The sequence below is a fragment of the Eulemur rufifrons genome, chromosome 2, assembly GCF_041146395.1.
Source record: "Eulemur rufifrons isolate Redbay chromosome 2, OSU_ERuf_1, whole genome shotgun sequence".
Lineage (NCBI taxonomy): Eukaryota > Metazoa > Chordata > Mammalia > Primates > Lemuridae > Eulemur > Eulemur rufifrons.
Window position 1 is genome coordinate 4000823 of NC_090984.1, and position 16259 is coordinate 4017081.

General features: G+C 52.8%; 1 protein-coding gene across 3 annotated transcripts; it reads right to left on the reverse strand.

Annotated features, from left to right (window-relative positions):
• Positions 1 to 8694: 8694 nt before the first annotated feature.
• TMEM221 (transmembrane protein 221) lies at positions 8695 to 15948 on the reverse strand. 3 transcript variants are annotated; one of them, XM_069493684.1, is made up of 4 exons: positions 15464 to 15948; positions 12977 to 13062; positions 9887 to 10117; positions 8695 to 9226 (listed from the first exon to the last, which is right to left on the reverse strand). In XM_069493684.1, the coding sequence occupies exons 1-4, from the start codon at positions 15781 to 15783 to the stop codon at positions 9195 to 9197; spliced, it is 669 nt and encodes a 222-aa protein (XP_069349785.1). In that variant the 5' UTR covers positions 15784 to 15948; the 3' UTR covers positions 8695 to 9194. The 3 variants fall into 3 exon arrangements, with proteins under 3 accessions (XP_069349785.1, XP_069349775.1, XP_069349766.1); XM_069493674.1 differs by having other exon boundaries at positions 8695 to 9509; XM_069493665.1 differs by lacking the exon at positions 8695 to 9226 and having other exon boundaries at positions 9445 to 10117.
• Positions 15949 to 16259: the final 311 nt, after the last annotated feature.

Consider the following 16259-nt stretch of genomic DNA (forward strand, 5'->3'; position numbering starts at 1 on the left):
TCCCGCCTCGCCCTCCCAGAGTGCTAGGATTGCAGGCACGAGCCACGGTGCCCAGCCGAAGTCTGTTGTTACAGAACACTAATTCTGTAACAACATACACTGGTTATGTTCTGTAACATTGCAGTGAAAATTGAAATAGCGAATACTGGACCATTGCTCCTGGGGGAATGTAGGGTTAGGTTCCTGTGTGCCTTGGTCAGGACAGTGTTCATCAGGCGACTCGTACGTGACTGTTTTATGTGGGTTCTGTTTAAAGACACCTTATTTGGTACGTGTGGTGGATGCATTCACATTGCACTCCCAGCCACAAGCACCATAGCTCGTGCCTGAATGAAGCTTCTCGAGGCACATCACAGCCTTTCCATACTTAGGAGCACTAGACAAGCACTTTGGCACCATCCCTGGGGGCCACTTTCAACAGCGAAATCTCTGACACGCTGTGAAAAACAGCGCTCTGTGCAACGCGGTAAGGACCCTTGTTCCCGGGACAAGCTGAAACAAGCAGGCACAGCACCGCCCTGTTCCACCTCAGCTGGGAACATGCTTGTCTGGGGACTCAAATTTATCTTTGTGCACATCCACAAACGGCCCAGAACCTGCCACGAGTATTGATTTCGGGGGTTACAGGTAAACTTTAGCAAGTAGAATTCCCATATGTGAATCTGTAAGTGACCAGGATGAACTGTGTTGGTTAAATTAACAGCCTCAAGCCCACACCTTCTGTCTCCCACGAGTGTGCTCACACTGGCACGTGCGTGCTCACACTGACGCTGCTCACACTGGCACGTGCGTGCTCACACTGACGCTGCTCACACTGGCACGTGCATGCTCACAGTGGCACGAGTGTGCTCAGCGTGCTCACGCTGACACGAGCGTGCTGACTGGCATGTGCGTGCTCACTCAGCGTGTTTGCACTGGCACGTGTGCCAGCTGCTTTGCGGCTGTCTCCCCTTGGGCCCATAGCTTTGGGTTGGCCCACGTTCTGCTTTCTGCTGTGGTCATAAACCTCTGCCACTGCAACCGTCAAAGTCTGGGTGCGACAAGTGCATCTGGCTGCAGGTTATGGAGGCATAATCGTGAATCCCGCCAGACGTTATGCGGGAAGAGGTGAGGGCTGGGATCAGAGCCTTTACCTTTGCTGAAAACGCAGTGGTTCAGGCAGGAGGCGGAACCTGCGCCTTATCCTGCTCATCGCCTGCAAGGCATGGAAGGCGGCTGTGCTCAGTCACTGATGGGGGTTCGCCAAGGTAAGGCGACAAGTAGAATGAGCAAACATGGCTTTCTCAAGGCAAGGAACCGCTGTGTGTCTGGGAGAAGCGGATGTGTGCTGCTTCGTGTCGCAAAGGGAGAGGAGTCCGCACAGTCTCCCGCTGCCGGGGAGAGTTCTGCTCACAGCTCATTGGCCAGGACAGGTCACGTGGGGACACGAGGGGCGGGGTTATACCCAGGAACTACTGTCCAACACCACCTTGCTGGGGGCGGAGGAGGGAGCTGGAGAGAGGGGGTCACGGTCCTGCCTGGGGTGTCCAAGTGGGGCACAGCCCTGTCCTGGGAGTCTGAGGGTTATTAAAGAAAAATGTTGTTTTGACAATTGTTAAAATGGTAAACTAGACTACTGACATAGGGGGACGCGATTGGCCCAACTCTGATACAAGGGCAAGGACAAGCGGGGATTTACAGCCAAGGAGCAGGGTGAGGGGTCAGTGGGTGGAAAATTACTATTAATTTTCCATCAAAGGTAGTGGGAGGCCGGGCACAGCTGCTCACACCTGTAATCCCAGCACTTTGGGAGGCAGAGGCGGGAGGAGCGTTTGAGGCCAGGAGTTCAAGACCAGCCTGGACAACACAGGGAGACTCCGTCTGTACAATAAATTTTAAAAAAGTGTGGCCAGGTGCAGTGGCTCAAGCCTGTAATCCCAGCACTCTGGGAGGCTGAAGTGGGAGGATTGCTTGAGCTCAGGAGTTCGAGACCAGCCTGAGCAAGAGCGAGACCCCGTCTCTACTAAAAATAGAAAGAAATGATCTGGACAGCTAAAAACATATAGAAAAAATTAGCCGGGCAATGTGACACGTGCCTGTAGTTCCAGCTACCAGGGAGGCTGAGGCAGAAGGATTGCTTGAGCCCAGGAGTTTGAGGCTGCTGTGAGCTAGGCTGACACCACGGCACTCTAGCCCTGGCAACAGAGTGAGACTCTAGCTCAAAAAAAACAAACAAACAAAAAAAAAAACAAAAAAGTTAGCTGGCGCGCACCTGTAATCCCAACTACTCAAGGAGGCCGGGTGACAGAGAGAGACTCTGTCTCAAAAAACAAAGGGGGTGTGTGTGTGGGAGTCTTGCTAAACCAACTTAACTGACATTCTTAATGAAGGTAGGCCAGAGTGATCAGATATCAAAGGATGAACTATTCTCTCTAAACTGACTTAGCAGGATTCTTGCTAAGACTGAGAGAGGCAAGTCAAAGACAGGTCAGAGGCCAAGGTCAAGGCCCAGTTGCAAGGAGAGAGCCTTTGTCAGGAGGCGGGTGGGTAGCAGGGTAGGGGGACACCCAGCCTGGCCCTTGGAATTGGAGTGGGGACAGAGTGAGATGCCCTGGAGGAAGAGGTGTGGGGAGATGGAGCGACATGTACCTCCTTCCCCAAACCCTTTCGCTGCTTTGGGAAAACTGGGTCTCTGGTGCTAAGGCATCTGGCCCAGGCTGCTCTGGCGCCAACCACAGAATCCGATCCCGCCAGGAAGCAAAGGCCATTTGTTCTCTCTGCTCACTTTCCCCGCTGCCCCGAAACCAACCCCGGATCACTTTTCAGGGCACCCCTGGGTGAGCAGGGGCCTCACGACGACCCTTCCTGGCCTGACTGGATCAGCTGTCGTGGATCAGAGGCCGCTCACTCTGCAAAATCCCAACGCATGGGCTGGGCGGTCCCGGTGGAGCCCCGCCCACCCGCTCCTGACTTGGGCCGCATGGATTCTAATAGTTCCAGGCTGGGCTGTAGAGGAGGGAGCCCAGGCCTCCCGCAACCACAGCCTTCCGTCCAGGAAGCGGGCCCATCCCTGTCTCCTTGTTCTCGCTTCCAGACACCGAAAGTGAGATATCACAAAGGCCTGGGCACTGAGAGCAGCGCGAGTATAAACTGGGTGGCTGATGGGACTCCTGGTGGCCTCTGCTAGTAGCAAACAACACACTTCCTGTATTCATGTGTTGCAGAGCCCAGCTATGGCCGCTACTTTCTTCCACCCTCTTGGCCTGAGCCATTTTCCCCAAAGCTACCTGACTTCTACCCCGTCATTTGTTCTGCCTATCCTTGAGCTTGATACCAGCGCAACCACCAAACAAGTCCTCTTCTGTGTCTGGCTTATTTTGTTCAATATCATGTCTGCGACGTTCACCTGGGATGTTGCCTGCATCAGTAATTCCACAGTCAATTCATCCACCCACCTGTTGATGGACATTTGGGTTGTTCTGCTCTTGGTCATCGAGCGAAACTGCTCTGGGCACTGCTGCGTGTGTCTTTCGATGAATACGCACTCATTGCACAGATACCCCAGTGCTGGGTTGTATGGAGACCTAAGTTGTAGTAGATACAGCCAAGTGGTTGTACCAATTTACCCTTCAACGCACAGCAGATGTCTCCATGTCTTTGCCAACGCTTGGCATTGTCAACCTTGTTAATTTTGGCCATTCCTCTCACCAGATTTTGAATTTTTTTTTTTTTTTTTTTGAAACAGAGTCTCGCTCTGTTGTCCTGCAGGGTAGAGTCAGTACCGTGGAGTCAGTCTAGCTCACAGCAACCTCAAACTCCTGGGCTCAAACTAGCCTCCTGCCTCGGCCTCCCAGAGTGCTGGGTTTACAGGCATGAGCCAGTGTACCCAGCCATTTCTAAGCAATAGAGCACAGTAAGTGATGGGATGTCCCTTCCAGGATTAGTGGCTTTGATGAAGCAAGCTGCCCTATAAAGAGGACCATGTGTCACAGAACTAAGGATGACTTCTAGCCAACAGCCAGTAAGAAACCAAGGCCCTGAGCTCAACAGCCTACAAGGAACTGAATCCCAGCCAGGCACAGTGGCTCACACCTGTAATCCCAGCACTCTGGGAGGCCGAGGTGGGTGGATCGTTTGAGCTCAGGAGTTCGAGACCAGCCTGAGGAAGAGTGAGACCTCATCTCCACTAAAAATAGAAAAATTAGTCAAGCATGGTGGTGTGTGCCTGTAGTCCCAGCTACTCGGGAGGCTGAGGCAGGAGGATTGCTTGAGCCCAGGAGTTTGAGGTTGCTGTGAGCTATGATGACGCCAGTGCATTCCAGCCTGGGCTACAGAGCGAGACTCTGTCAATCAATCAATCAATCAATAAACTGAATCCCATCCACAACCACAAAGTGAGCTTGAAAGCCGATCCCGCTACCCTGGTTGAACCTTGATTGCAGCCTGTGAGAGATCCTGAAGGAAAGGACCCTTGGAGCTGGGCTCAGATTCCTGAGTCACAGAAAGTGAGATAATAGAATTGTGTCGTTTTTTAAGCTGCTAAATTGGTGGCTGGGGGAATTTGTTATGCAGCAATAGCTAACTGATACAAATGAAAAGGACACAGATGTCAGGGAAGGAAAATGTGCATGGTTATTAGGTAGCATTTCTTTGGTTCTTGCTCCATTTGTCCAAATAAACACACTTGCATGTCTGAGCCATTTTGTTCAATGTCACCACACGTAGAACCATCCTGAAGAGAGAGGGCTTTCCAAAATTCTTATTTCACCCCAAATATATTATTTAGAAATATGTCTTTTCCCTGAGTATACATAACTATTACAAGCTCCCCTCTGTCCCACAGTGTCACTATGTCCATTGACATAAAAAAGTGTCAAAGTGGCTGGTAGAGAAAAAAGCCAGGGCTCCTCCCAAATTTTACCTGGGTTCCAAGAATTCTAGCTTGAAGGCTGTTAATAAAATGCTTGCTAAAAACAAAACGAGCCCCTTTGGGGCTGATTATTTTCCTTCAAGGCGGCACCTGGCTGCTGTTTTACATGTCACCAGCACAGAGGACCCCAACTCTATTCTGCCACTTTCACATTTCATGTGCAGAAGTAAAGGAGAGTGTTGAGCCTAAGAAATACTGATTTATAGAAATGCCCCCTGTATTTTTAGAGACAGAAATGATTTCAGAAGTCAAGCAAGGCTTTGCCTTAAAGGAAAATGTAAACGTGTTAGTTAGCGTATCAAAAGCTGCCTCCCCTCAGGAGGGCGTCTCCATGGTCAGCAGCAGCTGCTTTCCAAGGCGACAGCGACACTGGAATCTGGGTTATGGCTCTCACCTGTTTTGAAAGACAAAGCAGGTCTTGCCTAGAGCCATAGGTTGCTGGAGCTGATCAACAAAGACAGGCCTCCGGAGATGAGAGCTGATCAAATAGATATGCTAAGAGCTGATCAAACAGATATGTTGCCAGAGCCGGAGCCCGGCCCAGATGGAACCATGCGGTTAAAGTAATTAGCATAAAGCACAGCTCATGTTGACTTCTGAAATCTCTGTTCTAACACACAATGACCAGAGCCACGATGTCTCTGTTTTTGCTAAAGAAATAGCCTTATCATAAAACTTAGAAGTTTGCCCTAAGAAGATTTTGTAACTCATTGTTCACCTAGATAGAGTTAGTTAAAGGATCTGGAGTAGCCTTTTAGAAGACTTTGACCCTAAACCAAACTATCTATTATTATGTAAATCCCGTTACCCTTGGCAACCGAGAATCTGTATCTGCCGTGTAAGTACCTGTGTAAAAGTTCAGTCCTGGTTGCATCTCCGCGGGAAGGGATGTGTATCTTCCAGGCACCCTCCTTTGCCTATCTTCATAAATCTTTACTTTATAAACGATATCTTTGGCTCTGCATATTATTTTTTATTTCTGTTTCCTGCTATTTTTTCATCCTTTGCGATGACCCCTGCCTGAGGGACCCATCACCTCTTTGTGGGGCGCATAGCTAACTCCCCGCAGGAGAGACATTGGCTGCTGTATGGAGGGGACAGTAATGGTAACACCGAAAGAGGGTGCCTGTGAGCGTCGGGCAGGCCGTTGGACACATAGTGCGCATCCGAAAATCAATAGCTCCTCTTAAGCACAGAGTGTGGTGACGTGCGGTCGACACCGCATTTATGCCAGCTGTCGCAAGGATGCTGCACGGCTGGGGCCCATGCTCCGTGTGCCCCCTCCCCGACGTCCCCTCCAAATTCGTCTCTACATGGTGAAGGTTCTTCACAGCAGATGCCTGTGACTCTGCCTGGGGCCTCCTGGGGGCCCAGGACTGTGTCCCACTGGTGCACTGGGAAGGCTGCAAGTTGGAGGTGTTAACACCTGAGCAAGCAGCTCTCAGACAATGCCTGGTGACAGTCGGGAGGATAAGCACACCGGCCCGTGGCCCTTAGGGTGGGAGCGCTCTGCAGTGTGCACTGTGGCATCTCCCTGGGGACCCTAGCAGCATGAGCTCTGGGTGTCCACGGCACTGTCTGTTCATCGGCGCCCTCTGCAGTGCTCTGGGGCTTCCTGCAATCACCTGTCCGCCATCATCTCAGGGTCTGGTTCTGCCCCAAGGCAACATCTTTGATTGACATTGTCCACACCCGAAAAACACGCTAGGATGCTGACAGTTGCTTGCGTTTGCGACGCCTGTGGAATTCACGGAGACACTGATACCCTTTCCGATTAGGTCTTCGAGGCTGTGATTTGGTGGGGTGGGCGTCAGGTTACCCCTATTTATAAAGAAGGAAACCGAAGAGCAAGTCACCTGACTGTTCCCTGACCAGGTCTGTCCAGGTCCTGGAACACTCCTCGCGCCCGCAGCATCCCACACCTTGATCAGGTGCCTCTGAGACCTGAGCATTTGGCTGCAGCCCCAGATCAGCCTCCTCCTGACTGTGGCTCCTCTGTTCCCCTTCCAGGGTGACACCGGTGGGGCCCCCAGGGTGCATGCAACACTTAAGGAGGTGCTCCCTTCATGCTTGGGACCCCGCCCTGAACCTGCAGGAGCCTGAGAACCTCATTACGTGGTTTTTTTTTTTTTAATGGAGGTAAAATTCACATAACATAGAATTAACCATTTGAAAGTGAATAATTTAAGCATTTAGTACATTCACAATGTTGTGGAACCATCACCTCCATCTAATTCCAAAACATTTGCATCCTCCCCAAAGGAGACCCTGTCCCCATCAGCAGCCACTCCCCATCCCCTCCCCCAGCCCTGGCAGCCACCGATCTGCTTCCTGTCTCTGTGGATTGGCCTGTTCTGGACATTTCGTGTCAGTGGAGTTCCGCACGATGTGACCTTTGGTGGCTGGTGTGGCGGATGTCAGAGCTTCATTCCTCTTTGTGGCGGAGTGATACTCCATTGTGTGCACGGGCCACTTTATATTTATCCATTCATCTGTTCACAGATATTTGGGCTGTCTTCACCTTGTGGCTATTGTGAATGATGCTGCTGTGAACATGTGCATACAAGGATTTGTTTGAATACCTGTTCTCAATTCTTTCGGGCCTCTTTTTAAAATTTTTAAAAGTATTTTTTGTAGAGACGGTCTTGCTATGTTGCTCAGGTTGGTCTTGAACTCCTGGCCTGAAGTGATCCTACCACCTCGGCCTCCCAAAGTGCTGGGATTACAGGCGTGAGCCACGGAGCCTGGACCTGGCCTCTTTAAATTTTGCAACCCCCGCCCCCAGTCCTGGCCCTGGGGAAGACACGGACACCTTCTGCTCCTCAGCTGGGGTAGGGGACCCTGGGGGTCCAACTCCTAGTCCCTTGACCTCCCAGGACATGAGGCACTCCATGCCAGCAGCTGGCTGGAGGTCCTTCCTCCTCACCCTTCTCCCTCCCCCACCCTCACAGAGTCCCCAGGGCCCTGCCCCATTCCAGAGAGTTCGCAGAAACTGGAGCCTCTAGTGCTGCCTAGGCACTCACTCTCTTCTGGAGACCCCGGTAACTGGATTCCGGGGTTCCAGCCGCGTGCCTCAGTTTCCTTATCCGTGAACCGGCTTGTCCTGGGGATTAACTGAGGCCAGCAAAACACCTAGAGTGCCAGGCAGTCCTGGCCCTGCAATAAAGATGCACCATTAATCTATTTTATCCTTAGTCAATATTTGTCACGCTGGCCAAGAGCCTGTGCCTCTGGGTGCCCCGTGCCTGACCCCATTCAGGATGTGCAGGAACACAGTGACCTCTTCCTGCCACCCCACGGGCGACGAGCAGTTCCGTGCAGCTTTCCAGGTGGAGCCCCAGGGAAGAGGTGGCTGAAGCGGTGGGGCACCTTGGCCTGTGTGTATCTGACCAGCTGAGTCTCTGCCGGGAGGACTGGCCCCCCTGCTGGGGGCAGTCACCCCCTTGCCCACTGGGAGAGGTCCCAGTGCGGCCTCAAGCCACCATGTGGCTGAATTTTCTCCACGCCCTAGGCCCTCGAGTCCCCAGGTGGCCCAGGAAGGGACAGACTGGGAGACTTCTGGGGACATGTGACCATTTGGGGTGGAGGTGGGGCCCAGGCCATGCCCACTCCAGGGAAATTCCTGTGTGTGAAAGCTGGTAGAAGCCGGGGTCCCAGGCCGGGGGTTACAAGGGGCATGCCCTGCCCTCCCCACCCCTTACCCCGGGCCCACCCACAGCCCTGGGCTGGGCCACCCAGCAAGACTGGATGTTGATCAAGTAACACAGAAATAGTAAGCATCGGAGTTTATTTGTGGGCCATGCAAGACAGGAAGCCTCTGGTGACCCTTCTGTCAGCTCTGTGAGCCCCAGAAACTGCCCAGCTGGGCAATGTCCTGCCACCAAGCACTCCCGCCACGGCAGCACAGAAACAGTTGACATGCACTGAGGACCTACCGTGAGAAGGCCCCCAGAATGGATCACATGAAGTCACTCATCTCCTGGGAGCCTCAGGAGGCGGGGCCACTTCCTGTCTCCATTTTACAGAGGAGGAAACTGAGGCACAGAGTGGCAAAGCCCTCAGCCAAAGGCCCATGGCCCGGAGTCTGGGTCCAGCCCTCCAGACGCACCCCTGGCCTTGGGCTGCTGTGAGCTCCGCAAACATGGGTTTGAAACGTTCACAGTGCGGGGGCCGCAGTGGGGAACCGCAGAGTCTGAGACTTGCACCGTCAGCAGCTTGGGGATTACAGGATCTGGGTGGGGGTCCTGGCTCTGACGCTCAGTACGGGTCATGGAGCCCTGGTGAGTCACTGCCCTCTTGGGGCCTCGGTTTCCTCATCTGTAAAATGGATGGAGACACTTAGAGATTCACTGCCTAAGCTGCACCCTCCCCTCCTGCCTAGGATGCAACCTCATTCATTCTAGATAGCCACATTTCCCAGCCTCCCCTGCAGCAAGGTGTGGCCATGTAGCTCTGTTCTGATGAGCGAAAGATAAACAGGTTTCCAAGGCCTCCAGGAAGACTTTCAGAAGACATCAAACTAGTCCTGGCCTCTGCCTTTCCCTCCAAATGAGGAAGTGAAGGTTGGAGCACTGGGAGCCATTTTGCACCAGGAGGCAACCTTGAGGACAAAAGCCAGGGATGCATTGAACCGAGAAAGAAGTCAAGTCCTATTGCCACTGCAGCTGAACCTGGACTCATCTCTACGGGATGCTTTCCTTCCTGCCTTACACCAGGCTCCTATCCCAGGTCTCTGGGCTCACACCAGGGTGGAGTCCTTCCCTGTGCCCCCTGGCCTGTGGCCCAGCATACTACGCATCTCACAGGTAACCCCATCCCAGTGCCCCCTGCCGGCTGACAGCGTCGGGTGCATCCGGGCTGCAGGCAGCCTGCTTTCCCAGCCTCCTCCCAGGGCTGCAGGTGCTGTGGCAGTGACCACAGGCCTGAGGGGGTCCCCAGTCTCTGGGAAGGATGAATAGGGGGTCTGGCGATGGCTACCCTGCTGGGGCTGAGCTCTGGGGCTGGCCTTGGAGACTTCAGCGGAGCGGGTGAGGTCGTCTTCAAAGGATGATGGGGACAACTCATGGAGTCCACGGCGGGCGGCCCGAGCGGCCCGGAGCAGAGCGTGGGTCAGCACAGCCACCAGGACCAGCGCACCCGAGCCCAGGATGGAGGCAGCCGCCGCGCCTGTCTCAATCTCGAATAGCAGCAAGGCATAGATGGACAGTGCTAGGGAAGGAAACAGCTCTCATTATTCAGTCAACAAACATTTGCTCTCCAAGCGGTCAGGGAGATCCCCCAAATAGGGAGTAATCAGTGAAAACTCTGCAACATGACAGTGTAGCTGGAGCAGGGCAGTGGGGAGAGGGTGTTGGCAACCACAGGGAGGACAGTTCTATCCAGGGTGGGGGTGGGGGAGCCAGCCTACCCTCAGATGCCCAACGCCATGACCCTCGCCAGATAGGGTGCACAGGTTTGCTGTGCCTCGGGGTTCAGTGAGCTTGAGAGCATCCCAGCTTCTCTCGCCTCAGTTAGCTAATCTCAAGAAGGCGGTCGGCAACCCTGACCTTGAGGACCTGAACTAGCTTTCATCATCCAACACAGCATCCAGTTGGCACCATTCTTAGTGGTGGGAACTGTCCTGTGCATTGTAGGACATAGAGCAGCTTCTACCCACTAGATGCCAGCAGTATCCTACCCCCAAGGCTGTCGGGACCACCAAAAATGTCTCCAGACACAGCCAGATGTCCCGAGGGCAGAATCGGCCCCAGTTGAGAACCGCTGGTCCAGTCCCTACTCCCATTCTGGCGGTGGGTCTAAGATCACTGACCCACCTCTTTGACACCAGTCACGTGGCCTTAGTGATTGGTGGAAGGACATCACATGACCCAAGCTCAACCTATCAGAGTCAGTCCTGGGACTCTAGCTTGGGCTATTGCGACCAGGGAATTTTCTTCCAGCAGTGGCTGGTGTATTATTGGGAAGACAGAAGCCCAGAACTGGTGGGGACTTCTTGGTACTTTGTGAGCTGTCTTATGCTTTCTCTGGCTCTGCAACCTTGCTTTTGAAGATGCTGCTCTGCATCATGTCTGACATATTAAAGCAAGGCCAAGGACTTATTTTGCTCTAAACATTCTGAAAGGGATTTTGTAATTATTCTTGTGGCTTTGGGTAGCAATGAATGGATGACTGGCTGGACGTGCTTGGGAATTCTTGCTTAATGAGGTCACCTAACCTCAAAAAGTATCTAACTGGGAGGTGAATGAATACTCAATTTTATGCTTAATGAGGCTGACATAATGTTACTTTTTTTTTTTTTTTTTTTTTTTTGCCTTTTGTGAGTTTTCTTGTATTTTAGAATGAGGATATCTTATTCTCTAGGTCCCTAAATTTTTGTGGGCCCTTGCAAAGCCTCAGATTGTAGGCATTGTCTCAAAAGTGCTTACAAGCTGGGCATGCCGGCTCATGCCTATAATCCCTGAACTTTGGGATGCCAAGGTGGGAGGATAACTTGAGGCCAGGAGTTTGAGACCAGCCTGGGCAACATAGTGAGACCCCCATCTCTTAAAAAAAAATACTGCATACAGATATGGGTGTCATTCTCAGAGAAAAGCCCACTCAGGGGACAGCAGATGAAGAGATGAAGCAAGAGGCATTTCTGCTAACCTCATCTGAACACCTGGATCCAGCCACACCTGAGGCCAACTACTCCTGATAATTTCAGATACATTAGCGCCACTTCCACTCTTCTTTTTAAAAAATCCACATCTGGAGCATTTTATTAAGTCAAACAACAAAAGTTTTGCAGAGTTCCCTGTGATTTATATACAAATTCCCTCAACACACTCTAGGGTCATGTCTCATAAAAAATATTTTAAGTACATTTTTTAAACTTCTATTTCTCTATTGTGGGACTAAGAAAAAATAGTAATAGCTAATCCCTTGTTTTTCATTCAGTTAGATATTTTTTTCTTCCAGTAAAATAAGTAGTTTACAGGGCTGCCTGGGCCCTATGTAGGATTCAGCGTTGAGTCTGGAGTCCGCAGCTTCATCAACACACTTTTTTTTTTTTTTTTTTAGAAACAGGGTCTCACTCTGTCGTCCAGGCTAGAGTGCAGTGGCATGATCACAGCTCACTGCAGCCTCAAACTCCTGGGCTCAAGCGATCCTCCTGCCTCAGCCTCCCGAGTAGCTGGGACTATAGACACGTGCCACCATGCCTGGCTAATTTTTAAATTTTTTGTAGAGAAAAAAAATGTATAAATTTTTTGTAGAGGTGGGGGGTCTCATTATGTTGCCTAGCCTGGTCTTGAGCTCCTGGCCTCAAGGGATCCTCCTGCTTCAGTCTCCCCAAGTGCTGGGATTATAGGGGTGAGCCACCACACTCGGCAAAGACATTTTTTGGAAGATCAATATAAGACATCAGGAGCCTCTTTAAAGACACTTGATGATTTGTTTCCTTTCCCAGCATGGGTGGATGCGAGAGAGTTGATCTAAGAAAAGTTACTACAAATCCGGAAGGAAAGACAGTGTGGTGTGTTCTTCCGGCACCCAGGGTATTATTTTTCACTCTGCTTCATGGTTTGGGATATAAAATTGCATTTGTCATTTATCAAGTGTAGGGTTTTTTTTCTTAAGCCGTTTTTGAGCTGGAAGTTCTGATATTTGTAAGCAAAACAGTTTTCACTCATTCCAACCTGTGAAATGCTCTCTTTAGAAACCACCCAGGCCACGAAAACTTTCGTTCGAGCCAAATGTATAAAACTGATGTGATGTCATCCGAAGTGTTCTGATGACATCTACCATGTGTGGAGCCCCCCTGGCGTCAGATGCCACCCATGGGCTGTCAAGAGGATCAACTCAGAATCTCCTCAAGCACTTCCATGAGGCACAGACAGTCATCATTTTCATTTTACTAGTGAGGAAACTGAGGCACGGAGGGAATTTGCCCAAGGCCCCAGAGCAAGGAAGTGTCAGAGCCCAGAATTGAACCCAGGCAGGCTGGCTCCAAAGCTGACCATTTGGGGGCCGTTACCACCCTCCCTCCAGTCCAGAGTCCTCCGCTCCACGTTCTAGTCCCGCACACACCTGCTAAGTAGACGGAGACCCCGCAGCAGAAAAGGCCAAGGGCCATGTGTCTGAGGAGGCGGCAGTCGTGGAGAAACCAGTCAGACCTGGGATGGAGGGGAGCAGGGAGAGAAAGGCTCAGGAAGTGGAGCTGGTGGGAGAGAGGCCAGTAAGGAGGGAGGCAGTGGGGCCTAAATGAGATAAAGGCCCAGAATTTTGGAGACCTGAGGTCTGTGTGAGGACCCAGCCATCATCCGTCCACTCACCCACCCATTTACATCCATCTATTTATCTACCATCCATCCATCCACTTATCCATCCATCCACCCATCCATTCATCCACTTATCCATCCATCCATCCATCCATTCATCCACTTATCCATCCATCCACCCATCCATCCATCCACTTATCCATCCATCCATCAATCCACTTATCCATCCATCACCCATCCATCCATCCACTTATCCATCCATCCATCCATCCGTCCATCCATTTATCCTTCCATCCACCCATCCATCCATCCACTTATCCATTGATCTATCCATTCATCCAACATAGCATCCATCCATCCATCCACTTATCCATTCATTCATTTACATATCTAGTCACTTATTCATCCATCCACTCATCCATCCACCCATCCACTTATCCATCCATCCATCCATCCATTCATGTATCCATCCATCCATCCATCCATCCATCTATCCACTTATCCATTGATCTATTCATTCATCCAACGTATCATCCATCCATCCATCCACTTATCCATTCATTCATCTACATATCTAGTCACTTATTCATCCATCCGCTCATCCATCATCCATCCATCCACTTATCCATCCATCCATCCATCCCTCCATGCATCCATTCATTTAGACATCTACCATCCGCCCACCTGATATCCATCCATTTCTCTATGCTCTATCTATCTGTTCGTCCATCCACCCATCTATCCATCCTTCCAGGTAAATGTCCACCATCTATTTACCAACCATCTCTATTGATTATTCAATCGTCAATCACATAAAACCATCTATCCATTTAACCATAACCTAATAATCCATCCATTCATTTCAAAAGCATCCATCCATCCAACCATCCATCCATCTACCTCCATCCATTTGTCCATAGAATCCATTCATCTCCCATTTACCATCTGTACACCCGTCCCTCATCCACCCATCCAGCCAGCCAGCCACCATACATTCCCCTCCCCTCAACCCATCCATATACACTCAGGAAGCAGCTACTACGTGCACATACTTGCGGCACACCTGACTTCCATTACTTTACAGACCATGGCTCGTTTGGGAGATGAGGAAACTGAGGTTCACTTGCTACTAATGATGGTAGAAAGAGCAACACCAAGAGATGACAGAGCCTGAGGAGGAAATGGAGGCTCTGAGAGCTTCCATCTTTGCTCACCTCCCACCAGCACAATGGAAGTGGCCTCCTTTCTGGTGTCCCCGCCTGCCCCCTTTCCAGCACAGTGGCCACAGGGGTTCATTCCAAACCTAAATCAGATCACCTCCCAGCTCATTCACAACCCTCCCAGGCAGGGTAAACCCCGACGTCCTCACCATGGGCACCAGACCCCACACAGTCCCGGCCTTCTGACTGCCCAGCCCTCATCTCCCTGCATCCCATCCTCCAGCCGCACCAGCCTCTTCCATCTCCCTCTGAGCCGCCAAGCTCATTCCTGCCCCAGGGCCTTTGTCCATGCTGTTTCCTCTCCTTGAATCACAGTCCCCCAGGTCTTCTGCCTCCTCCCCTCCTTCAGCTCAGGTCCCCCATCCCCCTTCATCCCACCCCCTCATTTTCTTTCCTTCCCAGCATTCGTCACCATCTGACACTATTGATCAGTTTGTGACTCCAGGAGGGCAGGTCTGGTCACACGTGGGACAGTGGCGTCCTCAGCTCAAGGAAGGACCCTCATTCCACATTCCCTGCCTGGATAGAGGCACCCCTTTAAGCCCACATCCCTGAACTCAGGTCCCTGAGGAAGGAACACTACCCCAGGCCACGGCACAGGCTCTGGTTCTACCAGAACCAAGTTCAAATCCAGCCCGCCCACTTCCAAGCCCGGCAGCTTGGAGAGAGCAGCCTCAATTGTGGGAGACGCAGTTATAAAGGTGGGTAATAATAGTGCCTGGGACTTCGCCGAGTTAATCCACACAGAGAAGGAGGCAGGGAGGGCTTAGGGCTCCATCAATGACAAACGCCATGGACACAGACACTAGGGCTTGCTGGTCCGGGCCCTCTTTGAGCCTTAGTTTGCTCATCTGCGAAGTAGGGGCCACAGTCATAGCTGCACCTGCTGTAAAATTTCAACAAATAAAGCATGGAGGAGCGGAGGACGAAAAGGGGTAAGAAAGACGGATAGAGGGAGGGAGAGAGGGAAGTGCAGAAGTTGTCCCCCAGCCTGAAGCCCAGAGAGGACAGCGCTGGCTTGGCTTGCCGGGCCCCCAGCCGGTTGGGCCCCCGGGCGGCGGGGCAGGTCCTCCTACCTGCCGGAGCCGGGCCCCCGCGCCAGCTCGGCGCCCAGGTGGCCGCACAGCGCGGCGAGCAGCAGGCAGGTGAGCGCGAGCACGAGGGCCAGCGCGGCCAGCGCGGCGGCCAGCGGCAGCAGCGCCCCGGCCGCGTCCTCCGGCAGCCCGGGGCCGGCGCCCTGCCCGGGGCCCAGCCCGTCGGCGCGCGGCGCCCGCAGCTCGGTGCGGCCCGCCTGCAGCTGGAACAGCAGCTGCGCGCCGAGCGCCGCCAGCACGGCCGCCGGGACGCCCAGCAGGGTCATCGCGGCCAGCACCCGGCCGCCGTACGACCGGGCCATGGCTGGGGTCCCGGGGGCGGGCACGGGGGCAGTCGCGGAATCAAAGTGGCTTCAGGGGGCAGGGGCGCTGGGGGCGTCCGAGGCTCCCCAGGGGTCCCCGAGGGGGCGGGGCCGCAGTTTCAAGGTTCAGGGGCCGGGCCGGGGGTCGCCGGACCGGGCTCCGGGGTGCTGGTCCGCCGCAGCGGGGACGCCTAAGTTCAGCGGAAACTTGGGACAAAGTCGCTTCTCCTCTCGGGCGCCCCCTCTCGGCCGACTGGTCTTAGCGGGGCGGGGCTTGGTGGGGCGGGGCGAGGGGGGCGTGGCCGGGATCGTGGGAACGCCACAGCGCGCTAATCTCATAAAAGCACGGATTTTATGGTTGTTTAAAAAGAAAGAAAGATGGTGGCTCCCGCCTGTAATCCCAGCACTCTGGGAGGCCTAGGCAGGAGGATCACTTGAGGTCAGGAGTTCGAGACCAGCCTGAGCAAGACGGAGAC

Bases quoted from the DNA above. Each gene is read 5' to 3' on its own strand.
- TMEM221 (XM_069493665.1), bottom strand. From the start codon at position 15,783: ATGGCCCGGTCGTACGGCGGCCGGGTGCTGGCCGCGATGACCCTGCTG. The intron at 13,063-15,463 runs GTAGGAGGACCT...CCTCCATCCCAG, and splicing joins CGGGGGCCCGGCTCCGGCAG to GTCTGACTGGTTTCTCCACG. The intron at 10,118-12,976 runs GTGTGTGCGGGA...TTCCTTCCCTAG, and splicing joins GGTCTCCGTCTACTTAGCAG to CACTGTCCATCTATGCCTTG.